This window comes from Loxodonta africana, chromosome 21 (assembly GCF_030014295.1).
Source record: "Loxodonta africana isolate mLoxAfr1 chromosome 21, mLoxAfr1.hap2, whole genome shotgun sequence".
In the NCBI taxonomy this organism is placed as follows: Eukaryota; Metazoa; Chordata; class Mammalia; order Proboscidea; family Elephantidae; genus Loxodonta; species Loxodonta africana.
The window spans coordinates 63,455,446-63,479,648 of record NC_087362.1 but is presented as its reverse complement, the minus strand read 5'-3'; the positions used below and the strand labels follow the sequence as shown (position 1 = coordinate 63,479,648).

At 42.3% G+C, this 24,203-nt stretch overlaps 1 protein-coding gene across 7 annotated transcripts in view; it reads left to right on the top strand.

Moving 5' to 3' along the window:
• The window catches only part of FTO (FTO alpha-ketoglutarate dependent dioxygenase), a 412,272-nt gene that overhangs the window by 245,284 nt on the left and 142,785 nt on the right, over positions 1 to 24,203 (top strand). For 2 of the 7 annotated variants that reach the window (XM_023555592.2, XM_023555594.2), the window contains one exon: positions 3,174 to 24,203. This exon is cut by the window's right edge and continues 17,184 nt beyond it. The exons of 4 other annotated variants lie outside the window; for them this stretch is intronic. In XM_023555592.2, coding sequence (XP_023411360.2) covers positions 3,174 to 3,252 — 79 coding nt within the window. In that variant the 3' untranslated portion in view covers positions 3,253 to 24,203. One more of the 7 variants, XM_023555593.2, reaches the window with a different exon arrangement.

The following is a 24,203-nucleotide window of genomic DNA, read 5'->3' as shown; positions in this document are numbered from 1 at the left end:
TTTCATCTGCTGCTCTTTCTTGGTTACCTGCTAATGTCATGATGTGCCATGATATTGGTACAGTGATATGCATGGGCCCTAGTCCCCTGATGTTTGGGTCAGAATTTATTTTCTGCCCTAGGGAGTTGTGGTCACAAAAAGTGGAACTACTAGACTTGAGGATGGGCTCAGGATGGTAAGGTGATGCAGTTATCTGCTGAGACAACATGTGACTGGGCCATTTGACTGCATCTGCCGCTAAGAGACAGTGGCTGTTTATTCTGGCAGAGTTAGGAGTGAGAAGTTGCAGGGTCTACAGTTCAGCAGCTTTTCATTGCAACTAGCTGAATTTTTGTGATGTTGTGGGTAGGGAGGAGGAATAAATGAAGCAGATTAGAGAGAGACAGAGGGAAGCCCTGGTCGGCTCGTCGTCATTAACTGTCTTTCTTTTTTTTAATGCATCTGTCCCTTCTCCTTTTGTGATTGTAGTCTCTGCTTTCTGTTGCCCTTAGCAGAAGAATGTCCTTTGTGTCTCTGAACCAGATTACTCCATAAAACCCAATAACTCCATAAAACCCCCTCATAAAGGTGTAGGAATTGAAACATTGTATAAATTCAGAGCAAGGATTAAATGTGTCTAGAGATAGGGCTACCTTTCTTTCCAAGATACAGCAACTTATCTTAAGGAGGCAAGTGTTGTTAATGTTATTAGCCTTGTTACTGTCATTATTTGAACAGTTTTATGAGGGACAAAAGCCAATTGACTTCTGCGCATCTTATTTATAAAATCAACACACAGGCTTCAGTATGAGCTTTGCTCCAGTGGAACAAGTGGCAGGTTTGTGACTGTGGTTAGTTGCCGGCTGCTTCTTACGGGGTAGGGCTTCTTAAACTTTTTGAGAAAACATTGATTCATGCATTTATTTATTCAATAAATATTTAATGAGTGCATACTATTTGCCAAGCACTGGTTCAGGTGCTAGGAATACAGCAGTGAATAAAACTGACAAGAATTCTTCTCTCATGGAGCTTATATTCTAGTGGAATGACAGACAAGAACTGGTTCCCTGTGTGGGACTCTGCACATTCCTGTTAGTGTATAGTTGCCACATCTGCATAGTCAGTAACACTCAACAGAATCAAAATAAAGTCATTCAGCTGAGTTAAAAATATTAGCTTTTCCTTCCTGATCACCGTTGTAAAATGGTCACTTGTTATAAAACTCGCATTTCTAGTTCTCGTGGCTTCTCTTTGTGAGAGATTCAGGGAATACGGATGTTCTGAGGAACTTGGTTAAGAAGTGCCTTTCTCTCCGTAGACACATCCAAACTCCCTGAGGGACCAAATTGCTGGGCTGAGGGCTGTGGGGACCATGGTCTCGGGGAATATCTAGCTAAACTGGCATAACTTAGTTTATAAAGAAAATGTTCTATATTCTATGTTGGTGAGTAGCATCTAGGATCTTAAAGGCTTGTGAGTAGCCATCTAAGATACTCTACTGGTCTTACCTCATCTGCAACAAGGGAGAATGGAGAAAAACCAAAGACACAAAGGAAAGACTAGTTTGAAGGACTAATGGGCTACAAGTACTACAGCCTCCACCAGACTGAGTCCAGCACAACTAGATGGTGCCCAGCTACCACCACTGACTGCTCTGACAGGGATCACAGTAGAGGGTCCCAGACAGAGCTGGAGAAAAATGTAGAACAAAATTCCAGCTCACATGCACACACAAAACAGACTTACTGATCTGACAGAGACTGGAGAAACCCCAAGAGTATGGCCCCTCAGACACCCTTTTAGCTCAGTAATGAAATCACTCCTGAGGGTCACCCCTCAACCAAAGATTAGACAGGCCCAGAAAACAAAACAAGACTAAATGGGCACACCAGCCCAAGGGCAAGGACTAGAAGGCAGGAGGGGACAGGAAAGTTGGTCAAAGAACCCACAGTTGAGAAGGGGAGAGTGTTGACATGTTGTGGGGTTGGCAACCAGTGTCACGAAACAATGTGTACTAATTGTTGAATGAGAAGCTAGTTTGTTCTGTAAACCTTCATCTAAAGTACAATTAAAAAAAATAAAATATCAAGGGAAAAAATCTCCAAAAATAATCTGCTTTCTGTAAGATCGAAATATAGGCAAGATGATAGGATTTTATTTTATTTTAAAGGAATTTAAAAATAATTTAGAGAAACTGAAAAAAAAAAAAAACCTCGCCTTTCTTGGGCCTCCACAGCCTGACTGTCTCCTTAGATTATCTGCACCCTGGTACCTACTTCTTTTTCCAAGAAATGTGTCACTTTAATGGTCTTCACTTTAAAGGAAGGCTCAAAATCAGGCCATGTTATATTCACAAAGATCTCTTAAGGGAGATGCTGCACCTATCTCACAGTAGGGCTTCACATGCGATCGTGCACTCAAGCTCTCAAGAAATGGTAGTGATTTTTGTGCGAGTGATCCGTCAGTTATGCATTGATTCCACAAATATTTATCTAGTGCCTATCCGGTACAAGACACTATCCTAGGCCCTGAGGTTATAGAGATGAGTAACACTCGATTCGAGGAAATGTGTCAAACAATGTAGTATAATAAATGCTCTGAAAGAGGATGAGTCAATGTCATGGGAACCCTTGTTTCAGGGCAGACAGAGTCAGGTTCTCCATTAAGTCTAAGTGTTCTTGTGTGACCCTCACTGCATGTCCAGGCACTGTGGGGAATACCATTGAATATGCACCATTGCCAAATTGTGTTGACTATGATGGCAGCATTTTGTCTCCAAATATGCATGGGAGATAGGGGAGAAATCTATATGTGATTATGGGTCTTTGGACAGCATTTGTGTGACTCTTTCTCTAGAAGGACCTAGTTCTCAATGTTGAATGCGAAAAAAAAAATTTTGTTTTCCTCAGGAGTAAAATTTTATTAATATAGCATAATGGTTTGGAGTGTAGATTACCTGGGTTTGAATCTTGGGCCCACTTCAAAAACACTGACTGAGTTACAGTTATAGATTGTAACTAGGCAAGTTACTTAACCCCTCTGAGCCTCAATTTTCTCATTTGTATCTTGCCTCGGGATAATAATATAACCTATTTCAGAAGGTTGATGGGGCAATTCCAAGTAAAACACCTAAAGCAAGTACCTGTAACATACTAAGGTATTCAGTAAAACTTAATGATCATCATCTTCTTCAGACCAAAGCAAGAAAGTCAAGAACAAACCCAGCAACACTCATCCACTCTGGCTTCTCCTTTGAGAGAGTCTCCTACGTGACAACCCTAACCTCAAGGTAGGTGCTGGTGTTGCTGAATCGGTGTAGGGAGGAACACTGCACTGGAGATCATTCTATGCCAGGCCGTGCGCTAAGTATGCACTCTCACAGAGAACTGATGGAGAGAGGCTAGACTCCAGCTGGAATCCTGTCTCCAGCCGGCTGTAGAACTCTGGGCATGTCACAGGCTCTCTGGACCTTAGCAACTTCATCTAAAAAGGAAGTGGCGTAATCCAGCTCTGACCAGGATGACTCTGTAAGTTAGATTCCAGGGAACAGCCAAAGGTAGGCGAGATTCCTGGTTGCTTTTACCCTTGCTACCTCCACCTTCCTTGAAGCCTTTAGTTGTATGATTTTTAACAATAACAGCAGGTAACGTTTATTGAGAACCTACGAAGTGCCAAACAGAGTTTTAAATGCTTTATATGGTGAGAAACTTGCCCTAGGCAACTTAGCTAGTGAGTGAAACAAAACCCATTGCTGTTGTACAGACCCTGTAGAACAGTGTAGAACAGAGTAGCATTTCCAGGGAGCGGCTGGTGGATTTGAACTACTGACCTTTTGGTTAGCAGCCATGCTCTTAATCACACTGCCACCAGGGCTTCAGCTAGTGAGTAGTGGAGATAGAATTTAAGCCCAGACAGCCCAGCTGAGACCACCATGCTATATGGGTGCTACCAGAGTAATAACAGTTTTACTCTTGGTGGAGCACTCACAGCTTCATGGAGTACGTTGACTTGGGTCACACAATATAGGCTTAGAGATCTTCCAGGATCCTTCCCAGTATGGAGAGGGCCACGGTGTATATCTGTAAATATTTATTTTTTCTAGTACCTAAGCATATTTTACACTTTTTTTGTTGTTGTGGGTGCATCTCTTTGTATAATAAGGAAGTTGTTTCCAGCTTATGCTTTATAAATCCCTCCCCCACCATAAATCTTTTAAAGGAAAGTTATTACCTTTATAGCTATGTCATTTCTTTTATATTAGTTACAATCTTTTAGAAGGTGGGAGAGTAGGGGCAAAGATGAGAACATCAAAGTTTAGCCTCCAAGAATCTGTAAATCCTCTAAGTCAAGTAATTTGGGGGCTGGGTTAGTCAAGGTTGATTTGAGTTGGTGCCCTTAAGGTGAAAGGGTAGCAATTTATCTACTCCATAATGGGTTAATCACCAGCTGTACAGTATGTTTGTATCTATGAAACAATTTACTGCGCGTTAAGAATAGTAATTTTATTCTGTCTCAGGGGTTTCCCCAGTGTATTTTACAAATTTACTCTGCAATGTGCATTCCAGGTTAGAGATAAAAGTGTAACTCTGGCTTTCAGTTGTGGGGGGGAGGGTTAAGGAGCAGCTCTGTTGGCCTGTAGGGGACACTGTTGTATCATTTATCAGTGATTTCCAGTGTATTGTCCCAAGACAACAAAACAAAACAAAAAATAGGTCAGTCACCTTACCATACCTCAGTGAAATTATTTGAATGGTTCCATTGTGTTTAGAAGATTTGATATTTCTTGAGTATTGTTCAGACTGCTTAGTACCCATGCACGAAAGAAAAGAGTTTAGTGTTTCTTTTCAAGATGGTAGTGGTTGACATGACATGTCTAATTCACCAGCTTATAACTTTCTTTCCATAGTCTCCCCTGGACAGGGTGTTCAGGAGGGTTATTTTTAAGCTTAATCAACCATCTTAATTTTTTGCTAAGATATGCACATGTTAAATTGAAATGCATCAGTTCTGCTGTATTCTAAATACCAGATCTTTGAAGGGCATTTTGGGAGTTTGCGTTCTTTTCTCTTTATTTTCTTCCCTCGAAAAGATGCTTTTTCATGAGAAAATGAAGTCACGTCTACAAGGAAGGCTTATGGAGGGATTGGCCTGTACTACAGGAAGCACGTTGCCAGATGCTCTGCCATGGCCCTTGGTTCAGCATGCCTCTCTTTTCAGACCGTTGACAGCCTTTGTATCCGTCCAGGTGCTCCATGGCCTTGCCAGAAAAACCTCCACCTCTTTGCCCAGCGCTGGCCTCTTCCCTACTAGAATATGGGCCCTGGAAGGCAATTGTAATTAACCCTTGGAAAGCAGAGGTTTTGCTAAGGCAGCGTGCACAGTAATGATATTGTTAGCTCGCTTCATTTCCAGTTTCACCATCAATTATGCCATGTGTTTCATCCAGTTGGTGCTACCCTCCCAGTGTTAATTATAACCTACAAGACTGTTACAGTTAATTTTATGGCAAGCATATTGTCTCTTCAAGGCTCCAGAACAGCTCATAAATTATCTTGAAGGTAAAATGTAACTTGGGGAACTAGTTATGAAAATTCCATCCATCTCGCTTAGGAGCTGCAGCTGCTACTGTCAGCTGCCTTGCTGCTGCATGGTGAAGGAGTTATGGTGGGTCAGGTTGAAGAGGGTAGACCCGGGCTGTCACTGAGGAGAAAGGCTGGCCTGGCCCTGTCAGACAGGTACCTTCTGCCGATCCCTGGTGGCTTCACTTTGCAGGCAGGAAGAGGCAGGCGGCGCAGGTGGATGGATGGTCCCCGAGCTGTCCGTATTCATTACTTTACAGAAACTTGTTGTAGGTAGGCAGTCCAGAGACCTTTTCTCTACTCTGTTGTCATGATGTTAGGCATCATCTGCAAAGTGTGAGAGAGAGAACTCTATAACTAACTCTGGGCTTGGTCCAGGGGAGTTGGAAGGCAGAGGGGTGGAAGTTATTAGTGGCAGTACTTGCCAGCAGCCCCCTTGCTCATCTCCCACCTGGGGATTTCTATCTTGCAGAAGTCTTTGGCTTGAATGAGCATTTTATCTGTGGTGACTATTTTTCATATACTCTGAAAAAGTGAGATATCACTGTGAACAAATGTACTCTAAAATTGTCTACTAAATAAATTAGCAGGCCCTCTTATTGGGAAAATAAACACACTCCTTTTCTGCTTCCTCACACCGAGTCTAAGCTTTACATTTCAGCCCTCAGGGCTTTAGCATTATTATTTTTAATGACTGAACACAAGTCTTTCATTTAGCTTGTTTGTATAGTTACTGTAAATGATCTTTCTGCTGTTGGGTCTTCATTTGAAATTCTGCATGTTATGCTAGCTTTAAAAGCTTTGTGAGGGCCTGGGAGAATTGGGAGCTAGCATCTTCTAGAGCACTGGAAACAGGATGTGGCAGGAAAGTCAGAGAGAGTGTGTTGAGAAAGGACGCCTGCATGTATAAATCCAAGTGCGAGCTTGAGTGAAGCATACACAAACAGTGCCGGCCTGGGTGGCAGCTTGAGCACGACTGTATTGTTGAGTAACCTAGCCCATTCTCAGAGCTGGTGATTTCTCCCTCTGTCTTTCTGGGCATTTTTATTGTATTCACGTATGTGTTAGCTTTTGTACCCAGAGTACCTAAGATCACTACAGCTGGGCTATGTAACTAGGGAACCAGAACTGGTTTGGAGGGCTTAGGAGGGCCCGTGGAATTGGTAAAATCACGTCGAAAGAGGCACTGGGCTTTCTTAAGTGTTCTGGGCACTTGATAACAACAACAAAACCCATTGTCCTCGAGTTGATTCCGGCTCATCGCGACCCTATAGGACAGAGTAGAACTGCCCCATAGAGTTTCCAAGGAGTACCTGGTGGATTCGAACTGCCGACCTGTTGGTTAGCAGCCTTTTGGTGAGAGCTCTTAACCACTATGCTACCAGGGTTTCCAGTAGGGGCATAATATTTGGATATTTGTGAATTTTTGAGGGAACTCTGGTGACACAGTGGTTAAGAACTCAGACTGCTTGCCAAAAGGCTGGCAGTTCAAATCCGCCACGCGCTCCTTGGAAACTCTATGGGGTAGTTCTCCTCTGTTCTGTAGGGTCGCAGTGAGTCAGAATCGATTCTAGTGAATTCAGATTAGGGGTTGCAAACTCAAATACTTACAGGGCCTGGCAGATAACGGAGATGAATGAAGCCATTGAGGAGGGGAGTTCACACCCTGTGTGAAGAGGGCAGGTGCTTGCAGCTGGATCCCTGTTACTAGGTCTTCCATTTTTCAAGACAAGTAGAAAATTCAGATCACATGTGTGCACACTTGTGTGTGTGTGTGTGTGTTTGTTTATGGAGGCTCCCCACTATTTAAACGTTAGCAACTAATTCTGTTGTTTGTAACTGTTATTCAAGCTAATTGAAACATGTCTGTAGACAAGAGGCTGTGGATAGGATTCAGATATAAAATGTTAAGTCTTGACTGATTTGAATCAGAAATCTCCTCAGTCTTCTCAAGGACAGAGGCAGTGACCCTGCAGTCTTGGTATGGTCTTCTGTCACCTTGTGACATTGTTCTATTCTATATGGGTTCTCGCTTGGCAAAAACATTTGTGTGCATTTTTTTGCTTAAACTTGGCAGTTTCTTTCCTTTTGCAGAGAAAGTATATGAGTTCTCAAAAGGGAGCGAGATGTAAATGGTGCTCATTGTCACCATAAAAAGGGAGTCCACAGAATTATCGGCAGTCTTGAATCTGATGAAGAGTTTGATTCTCAGAAAAGAAGAGCAGGACTTTGTTCTTGCAAAATCCTGTTTTTCCTGTTACACCCTAAAGTTTCTGCCTTACCCCTCAGCTCCTCCATGGAGGAAGCCAACTGTCATTTCAGGGCCTAAGCAAAGCTAGCACAAAGACACCGTTTGGTGAGTATAATCTTGAGTCTCACTGTTCCACAGAGATGTCGTTTGGGAAGTTGTTAAATTCATGTGGGTTTGATCGTCTGGAGTAGAGGAAAATATAAAAACTGGTTTTGTGTTGTTTTTTTCTTTAATAAAAAGAAAAGGGTAAGCCTAAACCTTGGCTGCCGCTAAAGTCAGCTGTTACACATGTGTGGTTAAATTTCATTGTAAATATTTCATAAGGGTTATTAGAATGGAGCCACGTTGACATCACAGCCCCAACTGCACCAAAGGGACCGTTTCAGTAAATAAGCCAGCATTGGCAGAGTAACATGAATTTCCATGGTAAAGTTAACATAAGGTCAGAAAACCCTCTGGAAGAAATGTCTGTATCAATGTTTATAATCTCTACATTTATGGATTTGCAGTTTGTGCAAAAAACTCCCAAAGAGACCGTATCTTGGTTAAATAAGACTAGCTTGTGAAATAGTCTGTACACTGTATATCCAAACCCATCCTAACCCAATGTCTTGGCAGCCTTTTGGATAAATAATGTCTTTTCCAAAATGAGTGTATTTGAAAAAGGAAGAGGAAAATTAAGTGGCAAACGGTGTCTCTGGGTTGCCATAAACTGACAAAACCCTAGAAACAGAAAGTCAAGACTGACAGTTCATTTATTTGTTGAGCAAATTACAGAGCTGCACATTTATTTATTGATGCATTGAAGACTGCAGCGAAGAGCGAAACATTTACCCAACTACTTTATGCTTCTGTTTTTTTTTTTTTCTTTTTTTAGCAAAAGTTTATTTAATTAAGCTTGTGTGCGTGTCACAGAAAATATGAATGTTTAGAGGGTAGGGAAAAAAAATGAAAGGATATTCACATTTTGTAAAAAACTTAATCCGCACTCACAGATGGTCCTGTTCAGGTGCTATTTTAATTATGAGGTAAAGAACAGCCCCACACAGTAGGAAGTCGTCTTATTAAATGGAGTGGAGCTTTTTGTCTTCAAGTCAAAAAGCCTTGTTATTGAGAAATTTAAATACTTGGCATTATAGGGGAGAGTCTCAAAATGACCAAGACTCTTGGAGAAAGCAAAATGCTGGGCTCCTCTAAAGAGCGAATGAGTACAGTAGAAATGTTTTACAGGCTCATAGCTTTGGACTTCCTTAATAATGGCAGTCTTAGCAATGACTTTTCCAGTGATCAATGTCTGCCATGTATACGTTCGTGCATGTGGGGGGAAAATGAACAGAACAAATTGCAAATACATTTTGAAAATTTTAATCCCAAACGGAAACATTTCTTCATGGTTCTTAAGCTCAGAGGGTTGCTTTGCCCTTCAAGTGATAGAGTGCCCGCAGAACTAATGATAATTCAAGTGCTGCTGTAACTTACAGCTTGCATTAATAACACACAAATAGAACAGTCTTCTTATTCAATTTTAGTAATACATTATAATAATGTTTTACTGTCTTTCCCTTAGTGGGGAATTATGAGGACCTCATGTTAGGACCTCAGTGTCCTGACATAGTTAATTATCCATGGATAATGGTTTTCAGCCATCGCCATTCTGAGTGATGCTGCTTTGTTGTTGCGGGCTTATTAAGTGGTTGCAGACTCAGGTGCAGTGCACCTATGCACTTGCCTACAGAAGCAAACAGCTGTGTTTTCTTTTCCATATTATACATCACATAGAGCATCTCATTTATTATAGCTGAGCTAATGACGCAAGTGCAAACCTTTATGTCTGGCTCTACATAGCGATAATATATTTGCTGTAGAGATGTTAGCTTGTTTTTCTTAACTAGTTAATCTCTTCTTGTACCAGATGTATCACATGGAAATAGGTTAGCACAAGGGTCAAACTGCATTTAATCCAGCCTGCAGAGATTGGATGAGACCTCCGATTATAGTATTGTTTTTTTCATTCTAAAGGGCCTCACTCTGCCTGCAGCCTACCCACCAGCACGGTGCTCAGATTACTAGGAATTTAGGCTAATGAAAGGAAACTGTTTTCAGTCCTTTAGCAATGAGACAGAATTCAGACCTCAGTATGTGCTAAGTGAAGTCAGCTTAGTGACAGTCATCCATGTTCAGGCCCTTGGCGAGGTTGTGTATTGCCCACGTGGGTAATTGTGGTGGTAGATTTCTGCCGAATCTAAAATGGCTCCCAGTTCATATATAGGTAACCAAAACCTACTGCCATCAAGTCAGTTCCGACTCGTAGTGACCCCATAGGGTTCCCAAGGCTATAAATCTCTATGGAAGCGGACTGCCACATCTTTCTCCCATGGAGTGGCTGGCGATTTCAAACCACTGATCTTTCCGTTAGCAGCTGATTGCTTTAACTACTGCGCCACCAGGGCTCCTTCATGTGTAAGTAAACGCGTCGCCATGGAGTTGATTCTGACTCATAGCGACCCTACAGGACAGAGTAGAACTGCCCCGTGGAATTTCCAGGAATGCCTGGTGGATTCGAACTGCTGAAGTTTTGGTTAGCAGCCGTAGCACTGAGCCACTACACCACCAGCGTTTGCACGTCTACAGGTCAGCCCTCTGAAATGTGCCAAGGCTTAGCTCAGAGGCTTCTCAAGCATAATACACTTACTGCTGGTGTCACAGCAGAGGATTCTGTAAAGCACTGATGAGTCTTTTTATTTTAAAAGTTACGTATACTTTAGTGTGTGCATAAGGAAAACATCATCAGCATTTCTGAAATAATATTGTTGAGGGCAAGGCTACAGTCAGCCTTTAATATTATTTTTAAGTTGATTCAAAACCAAATGCTAGAAATATAATGTAGGTGGTTCATGGATATGGCTAAAATCAGGATGGTGGCCCACGTCACCAAAATTGAGGCAACACTGGCCTTATAAACTGAAAGGGCCAGGAACACACATCTCAATAATAATCGTGCTGCTGATTTTGAAGATGATGATGATCATCATAATTAATAATAGCAGCTAACTTCTACTGAGTCATCATGCCAGTCGCTGTTCTAAGTTTCCAGTATTTCCTTATTTAATCCTTACACCAACCCAATGAAAGAAGTACTGCTTTTATCTTCATTTTATGGTTAAGGTAACTGAGTCCCAGAAAGATTAGGGAATTTACTCAAGATAACATAGGTTATAAGTATCTAAACCAGGATTTAAGCCCAGGCAGCAAGGTTCTGGTATCTTCTTTTTAATCACTGCATTATCTGCGTCTTGATAGATTCAGAAATATTACCCTCTGTCTGAAGAAGAGCAATGGTGGAGAAACACGGAAACATGGAACACTGCATAAAATAATGTAGTGATCATCCTGTTTTGTGAAGTCTCTAACCTAGGCTGCTGATTGGGCCCTGCCGTGACTGTATTCTGAGCCCTTGGCTTCTTTAGATAACATCCTGGATATACACTTGAACAGATGCCTTACAACTTGAAGTTCTTTATTTGAATTAATGGGAAAAAAGGGGGAGGGGGAGCAGAGGGAGAGGGTTACTTTATTTTTTCAGTGACTGCCATAGCACTGTCTATTAGGGAATAAGTAACCCTTCTACTTCTAGAGGCAGTCGTGGTTCAGTGGTAGAATTCTTGCCTTCCATGTAGGAGATGGGTTCAATTCCCAGCCAGAGCACCTCAAGTGAAGCTACTGCTCGTCTGTCAGTGAAGGTTTGAATGTTGTAATGCTGAACAGATTTCATTGGAGCTTCCAGACTAGGATAGACTAGGAAGAAAGGCCTGGTGATCTCCTTCCAAAAATCAGCCACTGAAAACCCTGTGGATCACAACAATCCGATCCCCTTGTACATGGGGTCACCATGAGTCAGGGGCTAACTCAATGGCAGCTAACAACAACAAAACAACACTCACTTCTTAAGAAAATTTGAAGTAAACCTCACGACAACAACAGTCACTTAAGAAAATTTGAAGTAAACCTCTAGCAAATAGTGTGGTTATATTTTCAGGGAGAAAAGACAGAGAGCTAACCTATGGAAATTAATCTTGACTCTTAACAAATTTGCTGAAATGAATGGAAGAACACAACCCATGGGACTGAAATGTAGGGGGGAATTAGATCTCCTTGACCCTATAGGGACGGAGTAGAGCTACCCCATAGGGTTTCCAAGGAGCAACTGGTGGATTCGAACCGCTGACCTTTTGGCTAGCAGCCAAGGTCTTAACCACTGTGCCACCAGGGCTCCAGATCCCAGAACAAGAACCAAATGCACACATTTGAAATTCTTCTGTGACTTGGTTTATCTGGATTTAAAGCCCCAAGAAAATGCTCGAACAAGCGAAGATTCTCATACTGTCTTTCTTATCTGATGTTTTTCTGACGCAAAGTGCCTAGCTTTCTTAAGTATTACTTATGACAAGTTACGTTGCATAAGGAAACTTGACTTGGGTGAGGTATTAAAGTATGGAGACATGGGTAATTTGGGCACTTAGAAAACCCTTCCAGTGAAGGCTTCCAGGCCAACCTCCCCATGGGTCCCGGGTCATCATGAACAGTTACTTGAGAATCATGAGGTGCTCTAAGAGGGAAATTGCAGAACGAGAGGGGTTGATAGAATTTATACTTTTATCATTTCGATTTGAAGCCAGGGGCTAAAACTCATGTCTTGCACCACTGTAATCTACAAGCATTTAATTTGCTAACAAGACTTAACTGATCAGGATCTGCAGCCTCCTCCAGTATAATCAAAACAAGAAGCAGTTGGCTCTGGAGAATAAAGTGTGTCGATCTTTTATTGTCCAGCCCCACCATTTTCTTTCTGGCAAGCCGAGATGAAACAGAAAGCTGATATTTGGAGCCACTAGGATTGCAGGCCTTGTAATTTAGAAATATCCATTTTATCCCATGTAATTTCTTCCCTAAGATTCCTCAGTCTAAATCTGATACAGGTAGGAGCCAAGACAAACAGTAACTGTTTATAGTCACCCAGACCAGTTTGAATTTCACTCTAATGTAAAGCAAAGAGAGTTTTTGGCTTCATTTCAGGTGTGTAACGGGGGTAGAAAATGCATTTAAAATTTAGCAGCAAATGTTACCATATGTTTCCATAACAACTGCAAACTTTTATGTCACAAAAGCAATAATATAAACACATAGGAATCTTGGAATAGTAAACTATTAATTTACCAAATATAAAAAATCCAACATAAAGGGGCTTTTATAGCCACAGAAGCCATGAGGGGGCCCAGCATCCTGTGACTTTCTCCATTATGTGGCATAAAATGCTGCCAGTTGGTTTCAATGAGCAAATCTTTTAAAATTATGGGTACAGTGTCAGCTCTCCACAGTGCATTTTTCTGAAACAATGTGTGGTGGTGCCAGCTATGGCTGATTTCTTTTACCGTATCGAACTAGTAAAATGCCATTTAGTAGCTGCCCCCAACGGGCATTTGTAAAACAACTGCATTTTTTTTTTTCTTCAGCCACATCTTCCAACTTAATAACAAAGGCCAGGTGCACCTGGAAGTGCAGTGCCCAGGAACTGGCTCTTGTGCTTGGCAAGGAATGGATGTCCATAGATTGTTGGCACACGTGAAGAAAGGTCACGGTTTTCTCTCCTACTCATTTTGAAATGTAAAAGAGACAAAAGTAGATACGGGGAAAATGGACCTACTTAACCATGTTTTAAGAATGAGGAGTTAGCAAGTAGAATTGTTAAAATCACCACCAAGGGAGATTCAGTGTTCTCTCTGATTTCTCTGGTGGGACAAAAAAAAAAAATCTTATTTTAAAGGACATATTAGAAACATGCCACCCTGTGGACGGCTCTTTCATTTGAAAGGAGATGTGATGTTTTCACCTAAACCTACCTACCTCAGAGGGCTCTGAATCATTTTCCTAGAACAGAAACACCAGTATTACCTTGTTGGTTCAGGTAAGGTGATATACCTTGACCAGCCCTGAAACTTGGGTTAATGAGATAACTATCACTGATAAAGGTTAAAGTCAAAGGAAAAAAAAAAAAAGTGAAAGGGAAGTAAAGCTCAAACCAAACCCATTGCCGTTGAGTCGATTCTGACTCATAGCAACCCTACAGGACAGAGTAGAGCTGCCCCACAGGGTTTCCAAGGAGTGACTGGTGGATTCCTACTGCTGACTTTTTGGTTAGCAGCTGAATGCTTAGGTCAGGGAAATAGGCTGACCTAAAAAATAAGCGCAGAGTTCTAGAGAGGGTGTGCATTCACGAAGGGCCTGCTTTGGATCAGGGTAGACATGGGTAAAATCCTCAACATTTATGAGCTTGGAGTAAAATGAAGTGTTTTAGCTGGGTTTGGTTCTTACCTTGGCCTCTCTTCAGCCTTCATTATAGAGCCAGGAAAGATGGCACCAGGGGTGTCAGTTAAGCAAGCTTCACAGTGTTAGGGGACCCAGGGAGAAGATGGAGGTTAATGTTTAAAGTGCTTGGTAAAGTAGAAAACCAAAAACAAAAAACTAAACCCGTTGCCGTCGAGTCAATTCTGACTCATAGCGACCCTATAAGACAGAGTAGAACTGCCCCATAGAGTTTCCAAGGAGCACCTGGCGGACTTGAACTGCCGGCCTTTTGGTTAGCAGCTGTAGCACTTAGCCACTACGCCACCAGGGTTTCCTGGTAAATTAGAGGGTCAGCTAAGAACAGGAAGACCCTCAATGAGATGGATTGACACAGTGGCTGCAACAACAGGCTCAAACATAGCAACAATTGTGAGGATGGCCCAGGACCACGCAGTGTTTAGTTGTGTTATACATAAGGTCGCTATGAGTCAGAACCAACTACACGGCACCTAACAACAACAATATTTAAGGAGCCCAAGTAGGGCTGTGTTTTATTGACTATGCAAAGGTGTTTGGCTGTGTGGATCATAACAAATTATGGACAACTTTATGAATAATGGGAATTCCAGAACACTTAATTGTCCTCATGAGGAACCTGTACGTAGATCAAGAGGCAGTTGTTTGGACAGAACAAGGGTATACTGAGCGGTTTAAAGTCAGGAAGGGTGTGCATCAGGGTTGTATCCTTTCATTATACCTATTCAATCTGTATGTTGAGCAATTAATCTGAGAAGCTAGACTATATGAAGAAGAACGGGGCATCGGGATTGGTGGAAGACTCATTAACCATCTGCAATATGCAGATGACACAGCTTGGCTTGCTGAAAGTGAAGACTTGAAGCACTTACTAATGAAGATCAAAGACCACATCCTTCAGTATGGATTACACCTCAACATAAAGAAAACAGAAATCCTCACAACTGGACCAATAAGCAACATCATGATAAATGGACAAAAGATTGAAGTTGTCAAGGATTTCATTTTACTTGGATCCACAGTCAGCACCCACGGAAGCAGCAGTCAAGAAATCAAGAGACACATTGCATTGGGTAAATCTGCTGCAAAGGACCTCTTTAAAGTGTTGCAAAGATGTCACCTTGAAGACTAAGGTGCACCTGACCCAAGCTATGGTCTTTTCAGTGGCATCATGTGCATGTGAAAGTTGGACAATGAATAAGGAAGATTGAAGAATTGATGCCTTCGAATTGTGGTGTTGGCGAAGAATATTGAATATACCACGGACTGCCAAAAAAACGAACAAATCTGTCTTGGGAGAAGTACAACCAGAATGCTCCTTAGGAGCAAGGATGGCAAGACTGTATCTTACATACTTTGGACATGTTGTCAGGAGGGATCAGCCCCTGGAGAAGGACTTCATGCTTGGCAGAGTACAGGGTCACTGGAAAAGAGGAAGACCCTCAACGGATGGATTGACACAGTGGCTGGAACTATGGGCTCAGGCATAACAATGATTGTGAGCATGGCACACAGCTGTTCTGTCTCTACATCTGCAGTGTTCCATTCTGTGGTACATAGGGTCGCTTTGAGTCGGAACTCACTCGATGGCACCTGATGACAACAAAACAATAAGTAGAGCTGAGAAAACTTGATCAGCAGAAACGAGAGTGAGAGCCTGATTTAGGGTAACAGAGATAGGCTTGGTGAAAGAAGAAATGCTTTGTGAAGACCTGATTCATTCTGAGTCTTTGGTAGGCCTCTTTTTTAGGGCAAAAAAACTTCACCCAAGTTGTTACTTCTCTAATAAAAAAAATAGGACTAGTCAAAAAGTGTCTCATGTTTCTGTTAGTATTTGACTAACTCTTGGTCGTTTTGTGCTATGAAGTATCTCTTTAAACATTAGTGCAGTTGGAAACAGAGTCAGGCATTAGTCATTTGGGCCCTTAGTTTTTGTCTAACTATCCAATAACAGTGAAGATGGATAGTTAAGAAGAAAGCAAAGTGGTATTCACTCAGCAAATATTTATTGAACACTTAGTGTGCCTGGCACTGGGGATACAAAGGTGAACAAAAAACATGGCCTATTTCTTGTGCTCTGGGAGCTTATATATAGCCTAGTGTCGAGAGACAGAATAAGAACAAATAAAGAAATAAGATAATGTCAGATAATGGTTAAGTTGTTGTTGCTAGGTGCTGTTGAGTTGATTTCAACTCATAGTGACCCTATGTGACAGAGTAAAACTGCCCCATAGAGTTTTCTAGGTGGTCATCTTTACAAGAGGAGATCACCGGGTCTTTCTCCCGTAGAGCTTCTGGGTGGATTCAAACTGCCACCCTTGTGGTTAGCAGCCGAACACTTAACCTTTGCAACACCTGGATTCCTGTAATGAGTAAGCACAACTGAGAAAAGCAAACAGGTTGGTAACTGGGGAGGGGCATGGAGTTTTTTAGGCAAGCCACTGAAGGGATTTCCAGGGAAGCGCCATTTGAGCTAAAGGGAGAAGAGGAAAAGGAACCAGCCATTGCTTAGTGACCGAGGGGAAAGTGGAGTGAGATGGAGTAAGAGGGGCAAGGGGGGATAGATCTTAGGGGTGGGGTCAAGATTTTATTCATCATGGTATTTGCTGACTCAGTATAAAAACTGAATCCAAATTCTGTTTACAGAATATTTCAAAAGTTTCTACTGTGTGACCAGTGCTGTGTTAGGTGCTGTGGAAAATACAGTCCTTTTAATCAAGGTTATATTTTTGTTATTGGAAAATGGACATAATTGATGGTGAGATAAATGCCATTAGTAATTTATAAGCTTTTTAAAATAAGTAGTCATTATGAGTTGGGAAAGTTTTTATGGAAGGAAAGAGGGAATCAAAATGGAGCTCAGAATAGATTGAGCATCTGCTATATGTTGACGCTTCATATGTAATTTCCTGTTTATTCCTTACAGTAATTATAGGAAGGTTAGTGTGAGTGACCCCATTTTACAGATGATAAAACTGAATTCACAGGAAGTTAAGTAAAGATAGTTATTGGCAACACATCAGCTCAGACCCATCTAACATCTTGGATGGGAATCAAAACGTAAAAATCACTGACCACTAGCTAAAAATGTTTTAGGTTTTTGAATATTCCTATGATATATTCTATATCTTGCTGTCAATGTGCTAAAGGGTCAAAACAAAAGAGATCTGTGTGTTTGTTTTTAGGGATATGGGGAAGAAAGGGGACTCTAGGGAGATAGTGGTCTATTATGAAACGAGTCTTTGGGAGAAAATTCCCTCGAATGGAGTAGGTATTGGCAGCTCCTGTATGGCAGGAAAGGCAGACTAGTCTCTGGAGTCAGCTGCAAGGTAGAAAGGAGAATTCATCAAAGAAGTAGGTGCCAGGTGTGACCTTGCACATTTGAGGAGGGTATCTGGGTGACAAGACCCTGAAGACACTGGAATGCATTTCACATCATTACACGTGTGTTGCATGGAGACAAGCAGAAACGCCATAAGAGGAGGCATCATACAGCCAGGAAATACCAACATTGTCCTCTTTGGTCTTTTGGTCCCTAAATAACTCTTTTCAAAATTTGTTTCTGTAATATTTAGATATTTGCTTCAGAGATCCTTTCCTTAGATTGTCTTTTGAAGGATGGCCCTGGGTGTAGATAGGTCAACTTTAAGGTGACCTGTTTTTCCCCCAAGGCCATATCCCAGTAAAATTTGTCTTATCCTCTGGCTTCAGCTGGGCTGGCACTTCTGACAGACGTGTAAACAGATGTGAGCATTGTCGCTAATGACAGGTGATTATACGAGGCATGGGGGCCCAGGCAATTAAACCATGGTTTGACAGGAGCATTTGGCAATGTAGTATTTCAGCGTTAGAAATATCTTTGCAATGCTGTTTCCCCACTTGGCTTTGTGAGTATCATTCATTTTTGCTCTTCAGAGTGCAGAGCTTTGAGACCTGGAACTGTCCTGTCTGAATTCCCTCTTGGTTCATCGTGGGGCCCCAGAAAATGGTTACCACTGGACTGTGTGGGGATCTGGGCGATATCTGAGGCTCCAGCTAAGGACTGCTCGAGAGTACTAGTGGGAATAGTTTCTGGCCCAAATGCTGGTCCTGCATTTGACATATGATTTGTCCAATTTGATGGTGATAATGCATTTGGAGAAAAACTTGAATTATTGTTATATCACTGTAATTTCAGCCTCACTCCCTGTTACCTGGCTTTACCTGATGTTGCGCCCATGGTGCAAAACATAGCTTATTCTCAGTTTTGTTGTCACCTAAATTTCTGCTACCAAAAGTTAGGAAAAAACTAAAATCAATAGTAACCTGCTGTTACGGGGAATGACAGCAGAAATGGTCACCAAAACATGGAATTTGTTTGTTTATTCATTAGATTTCAATGTAGTAGTAAAAAAAACAAACAGTGCCTTCCTTATGCTATTAGGGTTTGTTAATTTATTTATTAGATTTGAATGCTATTTTAGGAAATAGGTAGTGCATGCATCCCCTTTGCTGTCAGGGTGCTTAGGGTTGCCTGTTTAGACATAGAGCCCACCTCCTGCTAACTGCTGGTGGTTGGTAACTTAGGATTCTGTGTTTGGGAGAATCTTGTCTTTAATTGGATAAATAGTAGACACTTGTGGACTTACTATTTATAGTTTTGACTGGTGACGAGCTATGTGAGTCTTATTTATATTAAGTGTAGCAGCGTGTTTTCTTTCATCTAATAAAATAACATGTACCATTTATTGACTGTGATGGTCCTGGCACTTGTCTAAAACGGGAACAGTTCCCAAGTAGGTTAGTTTGTTCCTTGGCTGCAGGATCAAGCTTTCCATGCCCGTGGTATTGTATACACCTGGCGATTGTTCAGAGAGGCCCAGCCACTGCCTAGATGGCCCTTTCTTTTCCTCCCAGATTTGGATTTTGTCCGTGAGGAGTATAAAGGGAGACGGACTTGTGAATACAGTTTGGTTTATGCTAGCTGAGTGCCGAGCAACTGTGACTCTTTGTAGGATCACCCCCTCCAGCGTGGAAACTAGCTGCCTACTTTTACGTTCTGCTTTTTTTTCAGGCTCAGTCAGTTTCTGAGCAGAGGCTTGTTTTAAAGCTTTGTCAGATAGGTTAAAAGGTGTCCCACCCCCAGTGTATAAAAGAGAGAGAGATTAAACTCACTAAGCCTGCCGTGTTCCCTGTAAAATATCAAGTCAAGATGATTTTTAAATCCAAAGTTACTAGGCTTTCGTGAAAGCAGCCTCGGAACCGGGGTGGAGAGATCTGTGCAAAAGACGTTTGGCGCACTGGCTGGTGACCTCGGGAAAGCTGCCAAAGCCAAAGTGAATTGTTTTGTTTCTGTCTTCCAGCCAACAGAGCCCTAACCCCAAATAAATACGCAGCCTGGCCCCTAGGCCTCCAGGTTCGCTGCAAGGTCCAGGCAGCAAACCTTGTTCAAAGTGCTTGCTTAATGCAAAAAAAAAAAAAGCAAAGCCAGGGCTAAACTCCAAGGGGTTAGAGATGAGTTGAGAGATCTTTGCCCTCAGGAGGTTTGAAATCAGTTGAGTAACAATAATAATAAGTCTTATTGAACACTTACTAAAGTGTCCAAGTGTTTTACGTGCATTATTAACTCTAAATAATTTTATTGGTTAACCCTTAGTCTGAAGGCGCAGCGGTTAAGTGCTCAGCTGCTAACTAAAAGATTTGAACACACTCAGCAGCTCTGCAGGAGAAAAGACCTGGCGATCTGCTTCCATAAAGATTACAGCCTAGAAAACCCTATGGGGCGGTTGTGCTCTGTCACATGGGGTCGCTGTGAGTCAGAATTGACTTGATGGCTCTCAGCAACAACAGTCGCCCCTATTGATTGGTTCTCTGTGCCTGTCACTTTTTAAGTGCTTTATGTAAGTTAAATCAGCTATTACAGTGGTAGGTATTTTATTATCCTTATTTTTAAGTAGAGAAAACGGAGGCAAAAAGAAGTCAAGTAACATTCCCAAGGGCACAGGGCTAGGGAGCAAAGGACCTGGGATTCCAAAGCAGGAAATCTGGTTCCCAAGCCTATGCCAGTGGTTCTCAAACTTTAGCAGCAGAATCTCTTGGAGGGCTTGTTAATACAGATTGCTGGCCTTTCCTGTGTGGGGCCTGAGCGTTTATATCACAAATTCCCAAGTGATGCTGATGCTCACGGCTCTGTGCTAAGTGGAAGGGAGCAGTGGAAAACAGCTACTAGAAAGCAAGGAAAAGTGAAATATCATATTACTAATATAAACAGAGTGCTTTGAGAACACCAATAGCAGTAATATCACTTATCGTCGTTAAAGCTGGCATTTATTGTTTGCTTTGTTCAGAACACTGTTTTGTAACCATGTAACCATCACCTGTATAACGGTAACCGTGTAACCATTAAAACTGTTACTACGGGCTATCTCATTTAATCCTCACAACCACCATGTGACGTAGACACTGTTATTAACCCCGTTTTACTGTTGAGGAAACTGAGACACAAACAATTTAGAAACTTGCCTAAGTGACAGAACAAGGATTGACTCTCCCCATCCAATTCGAGTCTGAGCTCTTAGCCACTAAGAGAACAGTGAACAGCTGAGGGGCACCTGAGTCCGGTCTGTGGAGGATTGCCCTGAAGGAGGGAAAGCATCCGAGTGGAATGTATGTGTGCAAAGGCCCAGGGGCATGAAAGTGTAAGATGTGATAGGGAATGAATGACATGGAGACTTCTTTGTAAACCGCGTGGAAAGAAATGACAGAAGGTTAAGTTGGAAGAGTAGGCTGAAGACCTTGAAAATGAGGAGCCATTGATGATGCTCAAGACTGGATTTTGAGCTTTTGAGCACCTGGTTGGGACAGCTTCTTCCCCTTCCGAGCAGAGTGACAGAGTCATTCTTTATCAGGGAGTATGTTCAGAGAAGAGTTTGATTTCCACAGTCAGCAGCCCTGCGACAGTGACCCATGCCCTGCCAGGGGAAAAGTGAGTTTCCTACTCAAGCCACATGTCTGTGAGTGTGGCCGTGTCTAAACCCATGGACCGCACTTAGAAAATGCCTGCCATGACACTGGTGCAATGGTACCGTCAGAGCTGCCAACTTGTTTTATTTCTGATATCGCCTGGCAGCCCCTGAAGGAGGGAAAGTATGAATTTTTATCTCCCATTTACTAGACTTTCATTATATCCTGCTTACAGACACAGTGTCAGCACATGAAATGTTAAACATCACTGGTCTGGAAGAGCCTCCCATTGTCTTACCTCTGGTGCTGGGGGGATCTTGCTAGCCTTGCTGTAGCGGTTCTGTCAGTGTAATATGACATGAAGCGTTTCCCAGTAATGACAGACGTTGAATATGAGTGACGGGAACTCTGACCACAAGGAATGGGTTCAATTACCAGAGGTGGGGGTTACCTGCGATAAAACCAAAAGGCCCAATTGTGCTTGGTTCTGACCCCTTGACTCCCAGATCCAGAGCAGCAAAGACAAATGGCTGATTAGCCAGCCCCTAACCTTCTTTTTCAGTGATAAACTTGTTTGGATTTCCCTGTCTGAAAAAAAAAAAATCTATGGGTGGTGTGTTTCTAAAGGAAATATGATCAGAAAACAGTGGGACTGGTGCAAGCCATTTTTGTCTCTTGCAAGCACAAATCCAAAAACTGCCATGCTATCTTGGAGTGGATCTAGGACACAGTGTCCAGAAATCAATACAAGATAAATGATTGCTCTCTTAACCCCACGTTTCTTCTGCTGCAGCGGCTACATTGCTCCGGTTCACCTGTAGCCAACCTGACGCCAGTGTAAATGCGAGCTCCTGCCATCAGAAGCTCTCCTTCTCCCTCCCCCACCTCCTGCAGGCTGCTGGGCTCAGCACTGACTGCAGCTTTCCACTTGTTTATAGTCCACTGCTTATAGCCCCCAGATAGAGTTATAGTGAGCAGCCAATTAAACTGTCGCAGGCTGCCCTCACTTGACTAGCTCTGCAGAGTCATTTAGCCCACAGACATTCCTGACTATTAAAGCTAGTAGCAGCATGTCTCCAGTGCTGGAGATAAAATGAATGAAATTTGTTATTCTGGGCTGACATTTGATCCTAGCTGTTGAACTAATGCTGTTGCACCTGAAGTTTTTCTTTATGGTAATTGCTCTCCGTGTTATTATTTCATACACTAAATTGGAGAAAATTGCAACAGGTATTAAGTTCTTTGAGCTGATTCACGGGAGTTCTATTGTGCATTCTTCCAAGGTAGATCCTGACTTTTGCTGAAGGCTGGGGAAGCCGGAATTTGCCAGGCAAATGCACCGGCTTGTGTTTCATTATTATCAGAGACATTTCAGTTTGAGGTCTGGTCAGGCATTTATCAGCTTTACCTGAAATCTGTTTTAAAGTCCACTTTGCTACTAATTCAGTCAGCATATGTCGGAACCTGCCCTAGGGAATCCAGTTAGGATAACCAACATCGACAGGGATTTGCACTAGTCTGGTCGATCCATGACACGTACATGGTGGTTATCTGTAAGTCTCTTGCATTGTATATGCTTAGGTAAATGGGCAATGTGAAATAAGGCTTCCCACTGGGCACCACTGGAATCCATAGCTCTAGCTGGGAGTCCATGAGCACCTCAGGTAGTACCACCACAATGACAACTCATTGGAACAAGTATGGTGCCTGTACGATGCTTTATAATGTCTCTCAGTCTCCCAAAGCATCTGACACTGCTCCTCACGGCCTATGAATGTTCACTGTCTCCTAATTTCCATTAACCTCGTTCATCAGGTCTCTTCCTAGAATTAGAGGAAATCGTTTGTAGACGTTCCATAATATCAGCATGTAGACCATGTTTAGAGTTCAGGGCAGTCTGAAAGGCCTCCCTTTCTGCAGGAGATAGCATGGGAAACCATTCCTTCTGTACCATTTACTCGTATGTGTAGTGTGTGGTCAGAGCTGGCGGTAAAAGCTCTAGGTAGGACCCAGAGGAGACTTCAGATCCTTTTCCTTTGGGCTGATCAGTCTGGTTAGTGGTACAAGTATTATGTTTGCCCTTAAGTTAATGTTTGTTACTGATTTTTTGGGGGGGGGGGCGGTGACCCTAAGTGTCATTAAAAAAAACCCAACCCAGTGGCGTCAAGTCAATTCCGACTCATAGCTACCCTATAGGACAGAGTAGAACTATCCCATAGAGTTTCCAAGGAGTGCCTGGAGGATTCGAACTGCCGACCCTTTGGTTAGCAGCCGTAGCACTTAACCGCTACACCACCAGGGTTTCCTAAGTATCATAATGTTACTTTAATTTTTCTTCTTTTAAGCAAGTGAACCCAGTTCTACCTGAAGGCTGCATCTGACAGACATAGCAGGGCCCCCGTCAACTACAGGGATATATTTACATTTTTAGAATCTCAAGACTGTATCACTCTCCCCACTGGGAAGCTGTAGGCAGGCTCCACTCCATAGTTTGATTAGAGGGAAGCATGAGAAGCTCAGACATCAGAGTGATGCAAGATAGACATAGGGCTGTGCGCCCTGTGCCTCTCTTATGTCTGCAGCATCATTCTACTCCGATACCTATGGGCAGTCTGCATACTAGTTCATGGGTCCCCTGATAAAAGGATACCTGGGAAGCTCATAAGAAGTCACCAGAAAGCCCTGTTCAGGTGCTTCCTCACCTGGCATGGACGTCTGCCCTTTGAATGCTGCTGGCTCGTGTGGGACTGTCTACAGTGGAGGATTCGTATTGCTGGCTGTAGTCCATACAGTCTGTGGGCCCTTAAACATACTGCATGTGTGGTAGTCTGCATTATTTCACATATGCTAAGCTTTGTTTAAAGAAGCTGTTTTGAAAGCTCAAATGTGCTGAAATTGGGTTACTGTAATTTACAGGGAAGCTCAACATGAGAAAAATGTATTTTCCTTCCCCACTGAGAAAATGAAAGAAGTATTAGTCTTATAGAATATGTTTTCAGAATACTAGGAAATTTATTTTCTCACCCTCAAGTCCAATAGGAAAAACTGACATTTTGATCAAAAGCAAACTAAGG